We start from the raw sequence: 19,328 nt of genomic DNA on the forward strand, positions 1-19,328 counted from the left end.
TATATTTCAAATGTATTAAGAATGTCTTGTATTTAATAGAAACCAGCAAAGCAATTTCTATTTACTACCACATGCCTGTGTAATTTGTATGTCAAATGTATTAGTTTCTACCTAGTATGATTAAGAAAATCATGCATATATGGATGACATATATTTATAGCACCATGTAATTTTGATATTATTCAAAAGATTAACATCCGGAAATATTTAAAGTTTTTATCTTTCGTCTCTCTTAAGAACATCAGGAAATATTCAACAGTCCATGCAACAATTTTGTGATTACATCGCTATTAACATATGTTTCTTTTTCAATTTGGCTAATCTTACTTTTTTTGGGTTTAAATAACCATTAGAAGGTCGGTCTTTCAAAGATTTTGTTCAAATTATACTGATCAATTCCAAGACAAATGAAGTAAGATGTACTAAATACAGGGGGAAAATCATAAACCAAGGGAGTAGCAAAAGGAGCAAGATTAGATGTGTCGACAGGGTAATAGTCTCCTGATATGAATATATCACCAGTCAAGTAAGTAGTAAACACGGTTTGATATAAAAAAAAAAAAAAAAAAAAAGAAAGACCAGAACAACAGAAAATAATGAAATCCAAGGGAAATTCAAGTGAGATGTAAAGCTAGCTATAAAACCAGTTTTAACCCACCATTTTCTACTTACGAAATTGCATGTACTATGTCAGGAATTTGGCAGTTGTTATCCGGTCGTTTGTGCTTTGAATTTGACATTTAACTTAGGCCTGTTAGTTTTGAACTTTCCTTGGAGTTCGTGATTTTTCAAAACGGTAGGTCCTTCATAACATCTTAAAATCAAAAGTTCAAAAAATCTAACGAATGCAAAACAACTATCCTTTTCCTGGTTTTTTTATGGATGTGTTGATGGCATGATTTTGGGGTTTTGTTTTCGGATGTCACAAGGTTGCTGACTAAAATCTGGTCAACTAAATTTTTTTGTTGGTCTAACAACCATCAATCATACTAGATGCTTGTTCAAAAAAGCAATGAAATATATGTTTATTCACTTTTATTGTTTGCATTCTTTTCATTTCAATAACAAATAATTTAAAAACAATTTATGTATAAAAATACTATCTGGATTTATACAATTAATGTTTACAAAATAAATAACATACAATAATTACAATGTGGACTTGAGCAACAAAAATATCACAGATAAAAAAGAAAATTATAGAGACAGAAAACCCTTAAAAATACTCTAGATATATAAATAATATGCATTTCTTTCCAGGGAATAGAAATTTTTAACTGTATTTGGCAAAACCTTTTAGAATTAACGGTGATCATACTTTATCAAGTCTTTCAAATTTTATGATTTGATCAATATATCAATTTTGTATCGAAATCCCATCAATTGTCTTGATTATTACCACAATTAAAAGTAACAGTGTGATAGTTTACCAAAATTGGATGGAAAAACATTGCTTCCTTTTCATGTTGTGTGTCTGAATTATGAAGCATAAATCATTTCATGGAGGGATTTCTCAGAAAAATCAAGTTAAAAGGACTTAAATGCAATTTTAAGACCAATTCTCTACTCAGACAATAAAAGTTAACTTTTACAGTGAAATATGACTTTGATACTATGTTTAAATGCAACTAAATTTTACAAACAGGATTACTTCCCCATGTAATACTAATGATGTTAACTTTTGCACCAAATATTTCATCTAGAGACAACAGATATGTTTTATGATATTCAATGGTATTAATGATTTTAATGTAAAAAAAAGTAGAAATAAATTACTGTAAATCATATTTTCCTGGATACTTTATTTCTCATATAGCTCTTTCTAGTCGAATTCTCACCTATCTAGTTTTGCAATTTTCTAATTTGCTTCCTGCAGCTCTCATTAGACAAGGAAAGATCAAGTTTCCAATTTGTTGCATTATTTTTCTTCTGGCGAAAATTGCAAAAAATAAATCACTCATGAAAATTTTGTAGTTCCAGTATATTTTTGCCAAAAATTTCTTTCATTCTTCTTCTGAAAACAAGTATGAATAAAACTTATCTTTCATATGTTTTACAGTAGATTTATAAAATAACAGTCTTTTTAAAAGACTCTGATAATTGTGATAGTTTTGAATAAAGTAACTTATAGAGTATGAAAAAGGCAGGCATCTGTTCTAGTTTTTGATATATAATCAACTGAAAAAATGGCAGAAAACAGTTGTCTTTAGATTGCAACCTTTTTCCTTTCAAAAACAAGGATTTTATAAGATTAAAAAAATATAATTTTAAACTATGTCATATAATTATAAAAAGAAAAGTAGGGATTAGCATGCAAAAGTTTTATCTGAACTAAATATAGAGGATTCTGAACATTAGACAAAAAGTCCAAAACACCAATTATCACAGACAAAAACATTTCATGGGAGATGCATTTATTTGTACTGAAATTCAGACTTCTGTTTAACCAGAGACCAAATGCTCATCTCAGGATATGTATATTTATTTTGAAGAACTCAATGGTCATTTCAGGTTAAGTATATAAGCAGGGAAACAATATAAAAACTTTAAAGATTTTGCTCTATATAAATCTAATCAATCATATTTAAGATTGTGTATAAATTTAGTTATCATTTAATGAAATCATGATTATATTTTCACAGTTGATGATTCATGATTATATTTTCACAACGTATGAATCATGATTATGTTTTCAATTTTTATGAATCATGATTATCTTTTAACAGTAAACATGGTTTATGAATCATTATTAATGTTTTGTTATGATTCTGAAACATGATTATGATTAATGATTACTGACACCTTTTTAATAATTAAACAATCATGTTCAATCAGTACATGTATATGTTCTACATAACAGGAAGCTGAGAGTGTCTTCTGCCATAAGCACAATGGTTCACTTTATCACAATTTAGCTTCAATCAGACATGACCCACATTGTTGTTCTTTTAGCATAAAGTTTTATAAAGTCTGTCTATAACGAATCACAGCTTGGATCTAGCATCAAATATCACACAATATGATCTGAGCACATGTTTTCAATGATCATGATTGTGTTTAATCAAGTTAGGGTTTCATTCAAACTATTCACTTCCTGCAGGAAAAACCAAATGAATGTTTGTTATGATATGATATGATCAGATCACATGTTTTCAATAATCATGATTGTGTATTATCATGTTAATGTTTACATTCAAAATATTCACTTCCTGGAGACCATGTTTCCTCATTCCTTCTCAAACCTCAGCATCACATATATTGATTGTAACTCTCTCATTTCTTCCTTTTCTTGGCCCTCTCTAGAAAAACCTAAGCATTTCAAACCTACATTAAAAGGTAATTTCAGTTCATTGCTCTTTCTCTACTAGTTGGATTGTATATGAACACTTGCATTCAATGAATCATGATTATGATTAATAAGAAACATGATTAATCACACCATATGTTTAATCATAATGTTAGGTAAGGCATTTCTTCTTTTCCTCCAAGAGGCAAGGTTCAAAGTTTGTTGTTTGACTGTTTGTAAAAATGATTTTAATTCTTTCAAATCTTCACCCTGAAAAATAAATGTTTAAATTTTTATAAATACAAAACACAAATTAGAATATTCACAGAATTAGTTTCTGTAATTATCAACAAAAAAATTATCATTATTCCTTTTCGAATATTTTCTGTTGTCAAAGAGAAATACCCTTTCTGCTTATAAGCTTAAATCATGCTGCCATTTAATTTTTGTCTTTTGAATAGTTTTACATTTAGTTTTTCAAATGTCTTATATTGATATAAGAAGATATGGTATGAGTGATAATGAGACAACTCTTTATCCAAAAAAGAATTTTTAAAAGTAAACCACAACAGGTCAATGTACGGCCTTCAACACGGAGCCTTAGCTCACACAGTACAGCAAGCTATAAAGGGCCTAAAAAATTACCAGTGTAAAACAATTCAAACAGGAAAATCAACAGTCTAATCTTTGGACTACAATATGGGTTACTGGTTGTTGAAGGCTGTAAAGTAATTTGTCATTTTCAATATTCTTATCCTTCTGTGAATAGTGGTATATGTTTAGTTGTCTCATAGTCAATATCTTTTTTGATAATTATTTAAGGAATGACTGGAATATTTCTTCTGTCTATGAAGAAATAACATAATAAAATGTGGAGCACCTTGAATAACCCAAAAATTAAATTATAAAGCAAATCATTTTTATAAATAATTACCTTAAAAACATATGAATCTCGGCTCAAGTCTGAAAGCTCAAAGGCATTCTCTACATCTGGGTCAATGCTCACAACACATCTGTTCAATATGAATGGTTCCTGAAATTGAAAAAGAAATATAGCATATAAATATTTGAAAAAAAAAATACAACAAAAGGGAGATAACTCATTTGTTATAAACATATCATCATTAGTGCAGATTCAAATATTCCACAGAATACAACTCTTATGACTAATTATCAGTTATTTCATTTTATTTACCTATTGTATTTTTAGAGGACAAAATAATAAATATACTATAGATTGTTAAGACATAATAACAAGTGGTTGAGTTTGCTATCTGACAGTACTTTTAATTTTGCTTTAATTTTTATGTGTTTTGTTTCCATTTACAATTTTCTTTTTCTTTATAATGTTTGATAATCTCGATATGCAAATGCTTGTTTTATTGCATCATAAGATTATGGTTTTAAAAACAAGATATCAAAACTTCCATTTGGTCATGTTGATTTAGGTTACAAATTACATCCATATGAAGACTTACCCTAAATGTTTGGTATTTGCCGTTTTTCTCTTTAATTAGCACCACAGCAGCCTGAATGACTTTAGATTTTCTGGCAAACAATAAATTATCTTCGTCATTATCAGTAATATCTGTATCACTCTGCAAAAGATAAATATTTAAAACAAATTAATTGATTGATCAGCACTATTGGGTATTTCTTGGTGGTCAATTTCTCAATAAAAAAAAATAAAAAGTGCCAGGAGAAAACCACCAACATGCAGTAGGAAAATAAAAATAAATTAAGACTTTATTTCAGACTACTTTTATCAATTTTGAATGAATCAACATGTTATTTTCAGTTGAATAAAAAAAAAAAAAATTGGCAACAATTGAGGAAATTGCACACAATTTCAAACTACAATGTAGTGACCAACTGATCATAAATAATTTGAGTGAATAATTTATTATGAAATCTTACTACTATAATTGAAATTGTGTTTCAAAGAAAAGACACTTTATAAACTTTAGCCTATGGTTAAAAAAAATGGCAGACAAAATCTACTGTAAGTTATCAAATATCTTACCTGGCCAAGAGTTAGTAAGACACAATGGACTGTTGAGAATTTCATGGTCTTTAAACGTTTAGCTGCCCATGTTTGGTCTGAAAGTGGTGCCACCTGGAGTCGACTTATTATAATATCACAGACTTCTTTCCTGTTCCATCCTAAGATATCAATGGCAACCTGAAAACATTAAAAATATTTGTTATTGATAAATCTTAGTTTGTAAAAAAGTATGATTATCTTCTAGCATGTGATGAAAGTCGCCATTGTTTCATTTTTTTTTGGGGGGGGGGGGGGACATTCTATGAACCATTTTTTTTTTAAATAAAACTAGCCATGACCAGACATTAGAACTGGACTTAGGCAAATTTTCAAACTAATCTGTTCAGATACAGTGTGCTTAATGTCTTTGTTTACACAATAACGTATAGTGGTGCTCTGAAAAAAGGAGGTTTATACAGAGCAACCATTTACATTGGTGAAGGGGACTTTCAGATATTTAACCGACTCATATTTGCATTTTTTTAAAAAACATCCAAATAAGTTCTGAATTTACAGGCATAGAAACACAATGAGGTGATTGGCAATTATACTATTACTACTTCTTCTTATTTTTTTATATTGTACTTAAAATGACAAGATTGATAAACATTTTGGTTTATATGAAATATGAAGTTGTTAATGAGTAAATAACTAAATATTTTGTAAAACGTCAAAAAATTTGAGTTTTTTCTCACCTTATTAACCTCAATTTTTTCAGTGATAGAAATTCTTTGAGACATATTTTCTGAAATCTTTCTCTTTAATTTAACTGTTCCGCTGTGTTTTGTTTTCTAAAATAACAAAATAACAAATAATTAAAACAAATGTAATATAAATCTGAAATGGAAATTCATGCACAATATACAAAGTTGAATATGGCTAATTTATGAAGGAATTTGTACATTGCCTCAAAAGGGAAATAACATTTTGCTCAAAATGTGTCGTCTAAAACTTATCTTAGATTGTCATCAATAATACAAAACACATTCAGTCTATATACCTGTCCTGTCTTATATCATGGTCTTCATCTTTAAATATTTTTTATATAGAGGTCAAATTATTTTGAAGGCTTCATAATTTTTTTAGCCAATTATTGAGCCATCATATGAAATTAAAGGGAGATAATACACTAAAATACCATAAATTTCACTTGAACACCAATCTAATCTAACCATGTGATAATTTACATATGATTGAGAGTTTCAAATATTCAAAGGTGATTTTCCCAAATCATTTGCCCCCAAATTGAGTGATAATTATAATTCGCATAAATTAATCATACAAATTAGCATCCACTTTACAGGTACTCAACAATGAGACCACTGACCAGTGAAAGGTCATTTGGTCAGAAAAGAGTTGATGGGATAAATCAAGAACACCTTGTATCAATAAAGTTTCTTCCACTGAATTGAAACAATATGTATCCACTCAAGACAATTCAATTGTCAAAATTTAAAATGAGAGACTCACCAAGTGTTTCAAATTTTATGACAAGAGGGAATAAATCTAGTATAACATGATATTGGGTGGTGGAATCTATTTCTCTAATAATTTTTAAACAATATACAGGCAAACTTATGTGTTCTTTCTATGTGACATCATCAGCCATGGTGGCTTTTTTTATGACGTCTGCACAGTAGGAAATTCAGAGGAATAAAATTTGCATTATATTTGAATTTTGATCACTGAAGAACTGAGATTAAAAATAAAAACCTTGATTAAAAAAAATAATCAACAGGTGAGAAAAAGGATAAATCATGTTAGAATTAGAGAAATAATAATCTATACTTACAGAGTTTATATGGTCTAAAATATCTTCTATTTTTAATTTTGCCTCCATCAAAGAACTTTTATCAGTGTGATCTCCAGATGTGAACTTGTACAGTCTTTCTAGAAGTAATGGGTACCTGAAAAAAATATATCCAAAATAATAATACACTGTGTTCAGATATACCATTTTTCATCGGAACCATATTTTGTGGGTTGAGAAAAAAATTATGGATATTTAAATTAATGGTTTTGCCAAAATTTGCATACACAATCCTATAGAAAATTTGAACCATTAAATTCCTTGCTTTATTTATATCCATGAAATTCAGGAAAATTAGTATCCCACAAATAATTATGATTCCAAACTGATTTTAAATTTAAACAACAGATTATATCAAATCTTCATTTTTCATTTTTACTTCCATTTAATATTGCCTGGCTATGGCATTAAAAGTCTGAAATTGGAGTTTTTCTAACAGTATGAAATATTTTAGGTAAAACCTAACATTGACCTCATATGAACTATTGAACTAAGTGTATTATAAAGGCCCACTATCATAATTGTGATAAATATAATTATGTAAATTATTTATTTAAAATGAAACAAAAAACTAGTCAATATTACAATAACTGTATGTGAACTTTTGACCTCAGTTTGTAAGGTCAAGGATTTAAAAACACATAAACTGTGATAAATGTACTAATAACAAAAGAAAATGTGAATGAAAATTAAAAACAACAACAAGAGTCGTGTTACTCCTTGACCATGGGGTTTATGTAAAGGACAATTTTTCCACTTCATGACATTTAACTATTGAAATCAACATGTAAACAAAACAAACTGTGAATTTAATTGTAAATGTGCGAACTTGTTATTATCAATGCACTTGAATATGAATTATAAGTACACAAAATCTTTAAGTTTCTGACATTCTCATTTTGTTTCAAGAAACATCATCTTGTATGTAACAACAAAACTGCTCCCCATGAAAGGACCTTATCCTTCCCAAATAAAAATATTTGAAAACAAATTCTTGCAGATATATCAGTAACTGTGGATTCATTATTATTTGTGGAAGACTAGTTTATGTTGATTTCATGATTTTAGGTAAACATGCAAAGAATTCAAATGTTAAAAAAATATAAATTTGACAGTGTTTTTTTTTTAAAACAAATTGACAAAACCACGAAATCAAATATCCATGAAAATACAGAATTTTCCTCAAACCATGAAAAACTACAAGAAAGTTAGTACCCAAGAAATTAAATGAATCGATAATAATTGGCAGTAACTCCCCGTGCACTAACCTCATTATTCGCTGAACAGGGACCATGAGGAATGAAGTAAGCGGCATCCGTCGTAGGATTGGATTCTCATCTTGTGAAACCTTCAGAAATATTCGTAGCAATTCTTTCTCTCTTTCTAACTGTTCAAGAAGCACTGCAGCTTGGCCCTGCAAATTGAAAATTTAAGATAAAAAATAATAAAAGAATTGAGGATGTACTTAGTTGAAATAAAATAATCTAGAATTTTAAATTGATACTATTAAGTTAGGAGAGAAAATTAAAAGACAGATACATTTGTTAATAAAAAAATTATTTAGTTACTCATTTGTAAAACTCATGCACTACATGAATTTTCTACGATTAAATCTTTAATGGATGGTGACAACTATTTGGGGACTTTTTTTCTTAATTCTCCTTTCAAGCAATTAAACCTTAAATATATGTATCAATTACTGTATTGTTACAATTTTCTTCTGACACAGGAGTTTTCCATCATTTTCTTTCAGTTAGACCTCCCTTGTAACTTAAATAACAGCAACAGTTACATATGTTACAATTTTGTAACCTTGAAATTCATGGTGGTTTTTTTTTAAATCTTTTTACCTAAAATTGAATCATCTTTGTTTTAAAAACTCGATCTCCCACATTTTCAAATAATTACTTATGCTGACAGTGTAGGGAACTAATTTTGTGATGACATCAGCAATTTCTGGGCTTGATTAGAAATGACAATCTCACAATTGATGTTGATTACATAAAACAATTGATTCGGTACAATTAATGTTGATTCAATACAAATTGGCCAATTGTTAAAAGGCAAGAATGAACCAGATTATTCAAGCTTCTTCATTAACGATAATGAAATGACGTATGGAAATGCGAATGTCATAATTTAGTACTGTCCTTGACTGAACAACTAAGATCTGTGCTAATTGCCAGTCAATGCTAAATAAATTGTCCCAATTTAAGACCGCTGTTGAAATCATCTACTTTATTTTTGCAATTTCTCGACCAGCTTTTCAAGCTAAAATTGTATGTATCTAAGTTAGAGGCATTTTTTCATTCTGATGAAAATAATAAAGAAGATGTGAAAATCTCACTTGGTCCTTTGGGCCAGGTGAACTAAAAAAACAACTAAAGGTCTGATTTATGAACAAAACAATAGACAAAAAAACAACAACCATTAATTGAATTACAAGTTTAACTTAAATATTTTTCAATAAATTTAACTTACCTGATTTACACAGTAGTTTTCAAAGGCAAGAATCAGAGACGAGGAATCCAGGAACAAATTACCAATACTCATGGTTCTCAAATTCTGAAATAAAAATATTCATAGTTCTCAAATTCTGAAAAAATACAAATATTCATAGTTCTCAAGTTCTGAAAACATAAAATAACTCATAGTTCACAAATTTTAAACAAAAATACAAATACTCAATATTTCTCAAATTCGGAAAACATAAAAATGCTCATAGTTCTCAAATCCATATGAGAGTTTTTCGGGTAAGTTAAAATCCATAGGAGAGTTTTTCTACCTTAGTTAAAAAAAATCCATCATTTTTTTCAATTTATATTTTAACTTTTTATGCTACCCAAAAAGCCAACTTCAAAAATACATTTAAATGTTGATTTTTCTTAATCTATTTTAGAAAGCTACATCATATCTCTTTCCATCACAGGTATTAATATTGATTGGATCAAATTTATGTGGGCAGGCATTTCATGAACCCAAAGGAGTAGGGGCATTAAGGCCCAATTTTGGCCCAAGAAAATAAAATGTTTGATAACTATTTCAAATTGGCACATAATGTTTAGAAATGCATAGGGTCAAGAAATATAAATGAAAAACATTAAGATTTTTATCTGATGACGTCACAATTACGTCATAATGTATACTATTTTCACAAAAACGATGAAAATACAGAATTTATGCAGTTTTCTATCTTTATTTCCGTTGAGGAAACATAGTGCGCAGCCGAGAAACAAAAAAATAATTTAACAGAAGCTTTATTATAACTATTGGCATAATCTCACCAAATATAAAGTTGTTTCTTGAGTGCGCACATACTTTTTCAATCTAAAATATACTTCAAATTTGATGAAAAAACAAGGAAAATCACGAAATTTAACAAAATATGCTAATTAAGTCATGATTTGTTGCCATGGTAACTTGTTCGATGTCAAATTTGTTTTGTTTTTCTTAGTACCTTATTACTTAGTCAAGTTTTCAGTAGTTTAAGAATATGTATGATAACTTTTAAATTTGCAGTAATTTTTGGGCCAAATAAGGGCCTTATTGCCCCTACTCCTTTACAAAAAAATGTAAAAAAAAAATGTCAAAGTTAATTTTCTGAATCTTTTGTTTCTGAAAGTTAACATCATTTCTCTTTCCGGCACCCTTTCTCACAGGTATCAACATTATGATAAGTTCAAATCATAAACATTTTTTCTGTACTTCATATGCAAAATATAAATGTAAGTTAATTTACCTCATCCCCCTTTTTAACAGCTATATCGACTGCTCCTTGAAGTTTTTTGACAAACTGTGTGTTGACATGGATCAGTTCTTCCAGGTTCAGAAAGATTCCTTCCAAATGTTCTAACGACAGCAACCCGGCAGACTTCATTGGCTTAAAGAAATGCTGTAAAGAAAAGGTAACATAAACTATGATAGATGTTTTGATTTCCAGAAGAAGATTAACTGTGTATTCATTTATTTTCACTGGTACCAATTTTCGTGGGTTACGAAAAACTTGCATGTTCATTGATATCTAATTTCGTAGTTTTGTTGAATAGATATAGGGAGATGTGGTGTGAGTTCCAATGAGACAACTCTCCATCAAAGTAACAATTTAAAAAGTAAACTGCATATAAACCTATAGGACATTTGTTATTTGTTGAACCTTTAACTTCATGGTTCACATGTACCCACGAAAAATTGGGATCCAAAGAATAATACTGAATCCACAGTATATCATTATTTGGTTCATTTAAGAATATATTGCATTTATGATCATTAAATGAAAAAAAATTGTTTTAAGATATTTTTCAAATTGCTTTGAGGGCTAACAGGGGAGGGGGGATGTTTTATACCCTGTATGACATATGGATTTTTTTTATTTTAAATTACATTAAGGGGAAAGTATGATTTGCCCTGAAATAATTTTTATTCACATATTTAACATCTAAAAGTAAATACCTCTTTCAGAATAGCCAGATCTCTACCATAGCTCTCTTCTGTGTCTTTGATTTCTTTTATGATATCCTTCCTCTCGATACTTTTCTTCTCACATTTGGAACAAATCTTTGTTCGGTTGTTATTTTCATAGTTACCACATTCTTTGCAACCTGAGTTTACCTGAAATGAGAATGAAAAGAAAACTGTATACCCTATTCTTTGAAACCATAAGATTCCTAACATTAACTAAAAAAAGTGAAGCTTATTAAGTTAAAATTGAGAATGGAAATGAGAAACAAAATTGTCAAAGAGACAACAATCTGACCAAAGATCAGACAACAGCCAAAGGCCACCAATGGATTTTCAACGCAACGAGTAAATTCAACACCCAGAGGTGGTTCTCAGCTGGCCCCTAAATCAAATTTTTGCACTAGTTTTCATTGTCTGCAACTGCTAGAGCTCAGTAAAGAAAATAGTTCAGCCTCAAAAACCTTGGCAACATATATTATATATATGCAAAATGTACAATTTTGACAAATCATTTATGAATTTCAATGCCATTTTTACACTCAGAGTACAATTTCACTTGAAAAGGTTAAAATTCTTAGAATGAAATAAGTTAATTTGATACCAAAGGTATCATTAAAACTTTTAATTGCTCAAAAAGAATATAATATTCAATTTCTTCTCTCAAGAGACCAACAAAAAGTCGGGAAAGCTTATATATGTACTTACGAGACCAGATTAATAAATTAGTAAGACGCTTACAGTCACTTACTATGATATTATCATTGGAATAGCTAATGATTTTAGATAGATATAACAATATATATGTAATCTTGATATTTATTAGTTTTATTAAGGAGGATTGAGTTTACAAGCACTAGGAAAAGTCTTTTAAAAATGTCTTATTTTTTTAGGTTAAATCTGTCTTTTATTTTTCTCCCTTTAAATATGTCATTTATTCTTAAGTCAAATGGGTTTTTTTTCCTTAAATCTGTCTTGAATTTTTAAGTTACATTATTTTTTTATTCTCAAGTAAATTCTGTTTTTTTTATACTTCAGATAAATATTTTTTATTTGCTACTTAAATCTGTCTTTTATTCTTAAGCTAGATGATTTTCACTAAATGGGTTTAGCAATCATCTGAAGACATTATAAGTTAAGTAAATTTTAGATGTGAAATTAGGTTCTAGAAAAAATAAAACCACAAAACTTTGAAAACTGACCCAAGTTTTATAGCTTTCCTATTTCCAAATATCTGCATGAGGCATGCAAATAATTAAAAGCATTAGACAAAATAGTTAAAAACATACAGTGATTTTATTGCAGGCAGGACAAAAATAATAAAACCACAAAAATGTTCCTGCATTTAAATCTTTACATGAGTCACAAATTTTTCATTATTTTAATCATCTCGTGTATGAAAATAGCTAAGAGCATTGGAGCCCAATTTAGACAAAGTTTTTTTTTACTTTATTTGGGGGCGAGGGCCCAGTGAACCCTACCACGATTGTAGGCTTCTGACAAACAAAAGAACATTACTTACCCCATATTCTTGTTGATTGCATAGCACCATTTTGATTTAGTTTTATGTCACTTCAACAGCTATTCAAAGTTGAATAAAGATAGTTTTTAACCAAAAAAACTAGACCACTTTTTAACATCACTTATTAATAGTTCTTATTGTCAAATAATCACAGTATCAAACAAAACTTTCTTTTTGATTTGAGTCCTTCTCCAAAAGGATTCTAAGTATGTCTTTTTTCTTTTTAAAAAGTTTTCAAATGTTCCAAAAAAAATCTCACTCAATTACTTCCAAATATCTACAGTTAAATGTCTATTGTGTTTTTCTTAATTACAGCAAAGAAGTTGCACGAACAGTTGCAAAATTTATCAATAATTGTTAATTTGAAACTTTTTCGTTAAAACAATACATCCGATATGCATCTATGCAACTGATACAACTGAAGACTAGTGACACTGGTGAATAGATATATAGCAGTTCAGTCAGAAATCAATTAGCGCATTATCAATTCATAACGACTCGACTCGACTCGATGGAAAAATCAATACACCTTAGATCTTGACATCGTGACATGACGGCTAACATATTAAAGGCGATATTTCTGCACTTTTTACACATTTTTTTTTATTTCTATTTTTAGAAAAATAAATAATACATTTGATTGGAGAAATCCTGAAAAGAATTCAATAACATCTTAAAAGTTGGTTTGAAAAAAAAAAAAACTTTAAAAAGATATTAAAGAGAATTCCCAAAATAATCATATTGTAATTTATTTTACTATCATATTCATTTCACAAAATGAATCAAATGAACATAACTTTATCATATTATAACTTTAAATTAATATCTGCTAATTTTTTAATCATCATCAATTGGATTTTAAACTAAACTGCAGATAGGTTAATTGTTTTGTGTTTTACACAATTTTCTGCACTATGGAGCTATTTACTGAAGGTAATTAAGTTTTTATTGGTGGAGGAACTATTAGCCTGATCGAGTGCCTGGACGGAGAACCAACAAACAAAATATCAGATTAATGTACTCGAGTGACTGGACGGAGAACCAACACTATTCTTTGAATTTTTAAGTCATTTTTCTCTATCTCTATATTTCTTGCCCAAAATTTCTCTTTTCTCCATTCTTTTGCCCTACTTTTCTCAATTCTGTATTTTTTGCCCGATATTTCTATATTCTAGCTGGGTTTTTTTATCATATTTCTGGAGATTTAACATGATATTCTGTATTTTGTAAACCCCATCAGCCTTTTTTGTATTGCTGATAACTTTTCCGATTAAGGTGGTACCTAACACTACAGGGAGATAACACTGTAAAAAAATCAGCTAAACATTTTAATTACATGGCGTTGTGAATGCAATATTAAGCTTCTCAATGTTCAAAATTAGCATTTGTCATACTGCTATATAACTAGTGTAATTTTTCTAATAAAATGGTTGGTTCAAATTTTTTAAATTTTATATATTTTTGTCAAAGTGTCAAAGTAAATCTGCCAAAATCTTATAAAAATTAAACGAGCCAAATTAATTTTAGTGAAGATGTTGGGTACCTTAAGTTAAGAGTTTCTGTAATACTTTTAAAGATAAAAAGATAATTGCAAACATCTTTCATACATTATGTAAGGGCAATAACTCTTATAAGGAGTCAATAATTGATCAATATTTGGTTCCAATCAATTTAGCATGTTTAGATCTCGTCTTACAGATCATGTTTGCTGTTTACAGTTTTAGTCTATCATATCTCTTTACTTTAATTATTAGGAAAAAAAATAAAAAATTTAAAAACAAATCATCTTTTAATCTAAGGGCAATAACTAAGTTTTTAATATGTGCATGGTTTAGTCTGCTTGGCATTTCAGTAAATCTGATGTTTTGCTTGTCATTTATGCTTTTTTAACAGTTATCTTCTATAATTTGTTCAGGTAGTATCAAACATTTAATGTATTTGACCCTTATGTTCTATTTTTAGCCACAATGGCCATGTTGATTGATTAGCAGAAATAAAAACAAATCAACATTTATCTAGATATCCTGTTGCCATTCCGCCAAGTTCTGGTTAAGAGTGGTCCTTTTTCAGAGGGGAGATGTTAAGAAGTTCATGATTGCAGGTCCTCTTTCAGAGGGGAGATGTTAAGACTATATAAAAAAGAAGTTCATGATTGGTCCTTTTTCAGAGGGGAGATGTTAAGAAGTTCATGATTGGTCCTTTTTCAGAGGGGAGATGTTAAGAAGTTCATGATTGGTCCTTTTTCAGAGGGGAGATGTTAAGAAGTTCATGATTGGTCCTTTTTCAGAGGGGAGATGTTAAGAAGTTCATGATTGGTCCTTTTTCAGAGGGGAGATGTTAAGAAGTTCATGATTGGTCCTTTTTCAGAGGGGAGATGTTAAGAAGTTCACGATGTTCGGCAACCAATGATGAAAGACAGCTGAATGAATGATAGCAAGAGGTAGCATTGGCATCATCATTGCTTGGCCACATGGTCAGGCAAGCTGATAAATATTCATTCAGGACAAGCACAATCTTTTATTCAACTGCATATACCATTACTGTGGATTCATTATTATTTGTTGAATATCAATTTTCGTGGGTTTTGTGAGTACAGGTTAACCATGAAATGAAATGTTCAATGAATTACAAATGTTCAATATGCTTGTTTAAGTAACGCAAAGATTGGCTGAACCAGGAAATCAAATATCCACAAAAATGAAAATTTTCCTCAATCCACAAAAATAAATGAACCCACAGTAATAAGTCTTATCTAGTGAATTATCAAAACAAAAAGCAATCTTGATCTTATAAATTTCTTTTTAAAATATTGTCCTAGCATTACGCTTGCTTTAATTAAACTTGTTACAGCCAGATAGAGACCTGCTTCCGAAGCAAGTCCAACGTGAAAGTAAAACACATGTTAGAAAGAATAATGTAATTAATTTTCCTTGTCAGCCTTCAAGGAGATCTAATCTCCGTTCAATATCCTTGTCAATACATTCAATTACGTCTTATAAAAGGATAACAGTACAGGCTATTAGTTGTCATTGTTGATTTTTTTTCAATGGGGAATTGGAAATGGCAAGATTTTTTTAGGTTAACAGCATTAGGGAATAAGTTAAGTTTAGGTATTGGTAATTATATTTTTGATTGGTACATTTATTTCTCTGCTTATATATATATATAAAATGACTGAATAAAGAGTCAACGATTAATCTTACAGGGCGATGGATCATGTAATATGATTCTGTACACATAATATCATATATGACAAGTCAAAAAGGGTAAAACATCACCATTAAATAACTATAAAATGAAAAAATATTAGATATTTTGGATAACAGATATCCTTCTTTATTAATAGCACGATGTCAAATATATATATACATATATTAATTCTAAAACTGCATCTAGAGCTATCTATACAATATTCAATTCTCAACTCGAGACATTTTGATTATAAAAAAATCAAAATGAGAGCTAGTGAAGAAATATTGTATTGCATAAAATTTGGTGGTAGATCTTGTTTTTGATCTTTGAGCAATATATACAGACTTCAAACCCTCTACTCCAATTTGATCTGCAAAAAAATGTGTTCTTTCTATTCAATTATTTATGCTTAAAACTCTTTCAGGAGGGGGTATTGTCCTTTAATGTTAAGCTTAACAAAGTTTTTTACTACAATATTGTGTTGATTTGATTTTTCTTGATTTAACACTACTTTTAAGCATCGCATTTAGGCTATTTTGTGGCGGTCAGTTTTTATTGGTGTAGGAATCCAGAGACTGCCTGGAGAAAACCAACAACCTTTGGTAGGAAAACTGACAATCCTAGTCAATTAAGATTGGAGTGGAGTGCATCTACACGAGCGGGATTTGAACTCGACACAACCTCAGTGAAGTGATGACAGTAGTAACTATACTTAGACCACTCGTCTTCCGAGCACCCTGGCTACCACTAGTGTCAAGTGAGCCTTAATTTTTTTTTGTCATAATTGCAAATCTATTTTTTGTAGCTAACCATAAGGGTCAAATAACGTAAAATATTTATCATTGACCATATTTTACCAGACATTTTACGGTCATTTTTCACAGACTGGCTGACTCACAATTAGTAAACAATCTGAAATCCATAGTGCACGTAGACGTACATCATTGATAATACCAAAAGTTGCATAATAAACCATAATTTTATAACTGATTGATATTTCATTTTACCGTTACATTCAATGTCAAAGGGAAGACAAAATCACAAAAAGAATTTTAAAACATTGTAAAAAGAGCAACTATAGTAACAACAGATTGATTTACAACTGTTCAATACACGCTTGATAATAAATTTTCCAATAAAAGTGAAATTCAGTACAAAATTATGAATTTTGCTTACAATGTGACAAATTTTACACTTTGGTTAACCAAACAAGCTGTCAAATCAAGGAAATTCAATTATAACAAAAAATAAAAATATGCTTTTTGGAGCATATTTCAAAAATCTGATAGAATGACACAGATACCTTATTTTATAAAGAACCAAATTTATACCTATTACTGTCAGAACAGTAGAATATGTTTCCTTATAAAACTAATGAGTCTCATATCACATTGAACAGTAGATGATTTAAGTTTTTAGTTTCTCAGAGATCATAACTTGAAAACTGTTTAATCACGAAAATTGAACAAAATTTGTTTTTTAATGACCATGCACAACTCCATAAGAAATTATCCAATGGTTTCAAAATTTGAACCCACTCATAATAGCATCTCATTTGCCATTTTAATTCAAAATAAAATTTATCTAACTTGTTTTTCAACCCTTATTGATGCCTGTTACATTAGTTTCACAATATTTATTTAAATTTTCATACCACAAATAGAAGAATGCATGTACAAAAATAAACTCTAACTATAGTAAATAAGTTTCTCTTGCTCTCTTTAGTGTGCAAAAAAAACCTCTGTGACAAATAATTGTCTGCATCATTTGATATAAATGTTCTCTGCACACGAACAACTGTTTCGTAACAATGCAACAATTACATCATGTGTTTAATTTTCACATGACTGTCCTGCAATCTCCGACACGAAGCATTTTGACATTTCAGAAAATGTTGATTATCAAATTTTTTAGCTGTCTTATAAATTCTTGTTTTCTCTCTCGTATGACTGTACTGCAATCTCTGACACAAAATGTTATGACACTTCACAAAACGTTGATTATCAAATTCTCTGTCTTATAAATTAATTATTTTTCGTAAGTTTAAAGTAAGCTCTGAAAATAAAGTAAAGCTAACAGCTGAAGATTGAATCATTCAATATTGCCATTCTTCTTTCGCCTAACACATTTATCAAAAGTTAATTAATTATTTGCGTACTTTAATAAAACAGAAATTCTTATGACATGTTTGTCAAATTCACATGTTATATGTTTTAAAGTAAAACTAAATGACGAGAGCTAAAATGAGTGCCACTCTTTGACAAAACTGTAGCTAATCTTAAATTGCTTGTAAATGTCAAAAAACATCAAAAGTGATAAAAAGATTGAATGAAACGTTCTTTAATTTGTTAAAATTTTGAGTGAAAACAAATGCAACTTGCTAAAATCTTCATCGCTCAGATAAAATGGATGTATGCATAAATAGTAACTTTAAACAAATTGTTAAAATAAGGATACAAAATTAAAAGTGAATACGTCTTGTACATATATTCACCATTTCTAAAGCCAATTATAGTGGGTACCAAAGCAGTGTTGAGGGGAGGGGGAGGGGGTGGGCAGGTCCTGATCCCGAAATTCAGGGCTTAAAAACATGAAATCCTGAGGTCCCGTATTTAAATCCAGACATCCCCCAAATTTTTTAAAAAGAATTCCTGAATCCTGAAAGGATCATGCAGCAAACACTCCATCCAATAGTCCAGAGATAAAGGTTCTCCCCCCGCCCTTGAGAGTTCTTACCAAAGGATAAAACATCAAATTATTTTAGTCCTCCAAAATATAAACAACAGGCTTACAGCTTCTATCTTTTTACCAAAGATTCTATCAATTTTTCCATCCCATCCATTAAAACCCTAAGGTAATCTCATAAAAGATACTTATGACCTTGAGTCCCTGACACGTGTCTGCTTGTCGGCTGACAATATTGTTGTCAGATGTCATTTTTTCCACTATATAACTTTAATTATAATCAAGTGCAACGAACTTGCAAAAATGGAAAACGGTTTTACTTTTCATTAGGCCT

The 19,328-nt window shown here is 29.5% G+C and overlaps 1 protein-coding gene across 2 annotated transcripts in view; it reads right to left on the reverse strand.

Moving 5' to 3' along the window:
• Positions 1 to 1,063: 1,063 nt before the first annotated feature.
• Positions 1,064 to 19,328, reverse strand: part of LOC134695220 (uncharacterized) — a 51,152-nt gene continuing 32,887 nt past the window's right edge. For both annotated transcript variants that reach the window (XM_063556432.1, XM_063556433.1), the window contains exons 7-16: positions 11,590 to 11,748; positions 10,880 to 11,032; positions 9,622 to 9,705; positions 8,409 to 8,554; positions 7,123 to 7,237; positions 6,026 to 6,121; positions 5,310 to 5,468; positions 4,765 to 4,884; positions 4,221 to 4,319; positions 1,064 to 3,556 (exon numbers count right to left, since the gene is read on the reverse strand). In XM_063556432.1, the coding sequence (XP_063412502.1) occupies positions 3,434 to 3,556; positions 4,221 to 4,319; positions 4,765 to 4,884; positions 5,310 to 5,468; positions 6,026 to 6,121; positions 7,123 to 7,237; positions 8,409 to 8,554; positions 9,622 to 9,705; positions 10,880 to 11,032; positions 11,590 to 11,748 (1,254 nt within the window). In that variant the 3' untranslated portion in view covers positions 1,064 to 3,433. The remainder of the gene's footprint in view (positions 3,557 to 4,220; positions 4,320 to 4,764; positions 4,885 to 5,309; positions 5,469 to 6,025; positions 6,122 to 7,122; positions 7,238 to 8,408; positions 8,555 to 9,621; positions 9,706 to 10,879; positions 11,033 to 11,589; positions 11,749 to 19,328) is intronic.

This window comes from Mytilus trossulus, chromosome 13 (genome assembly GCF_036588685.1).
Source record: "Mytilus trossulus isolate FHL-02 chromosome 13, PNRI_Mtr1.1.1.hap1, whole genome shotgun sequence".
In the NCBI taxonomy this organism is placed as follows: domain Eukaryota; kingdom Metazoa; phylum Mollusca; class Bivalvia; order Mytilida; family Mytilidae; genus Mytilus; species Mytilus trossulus.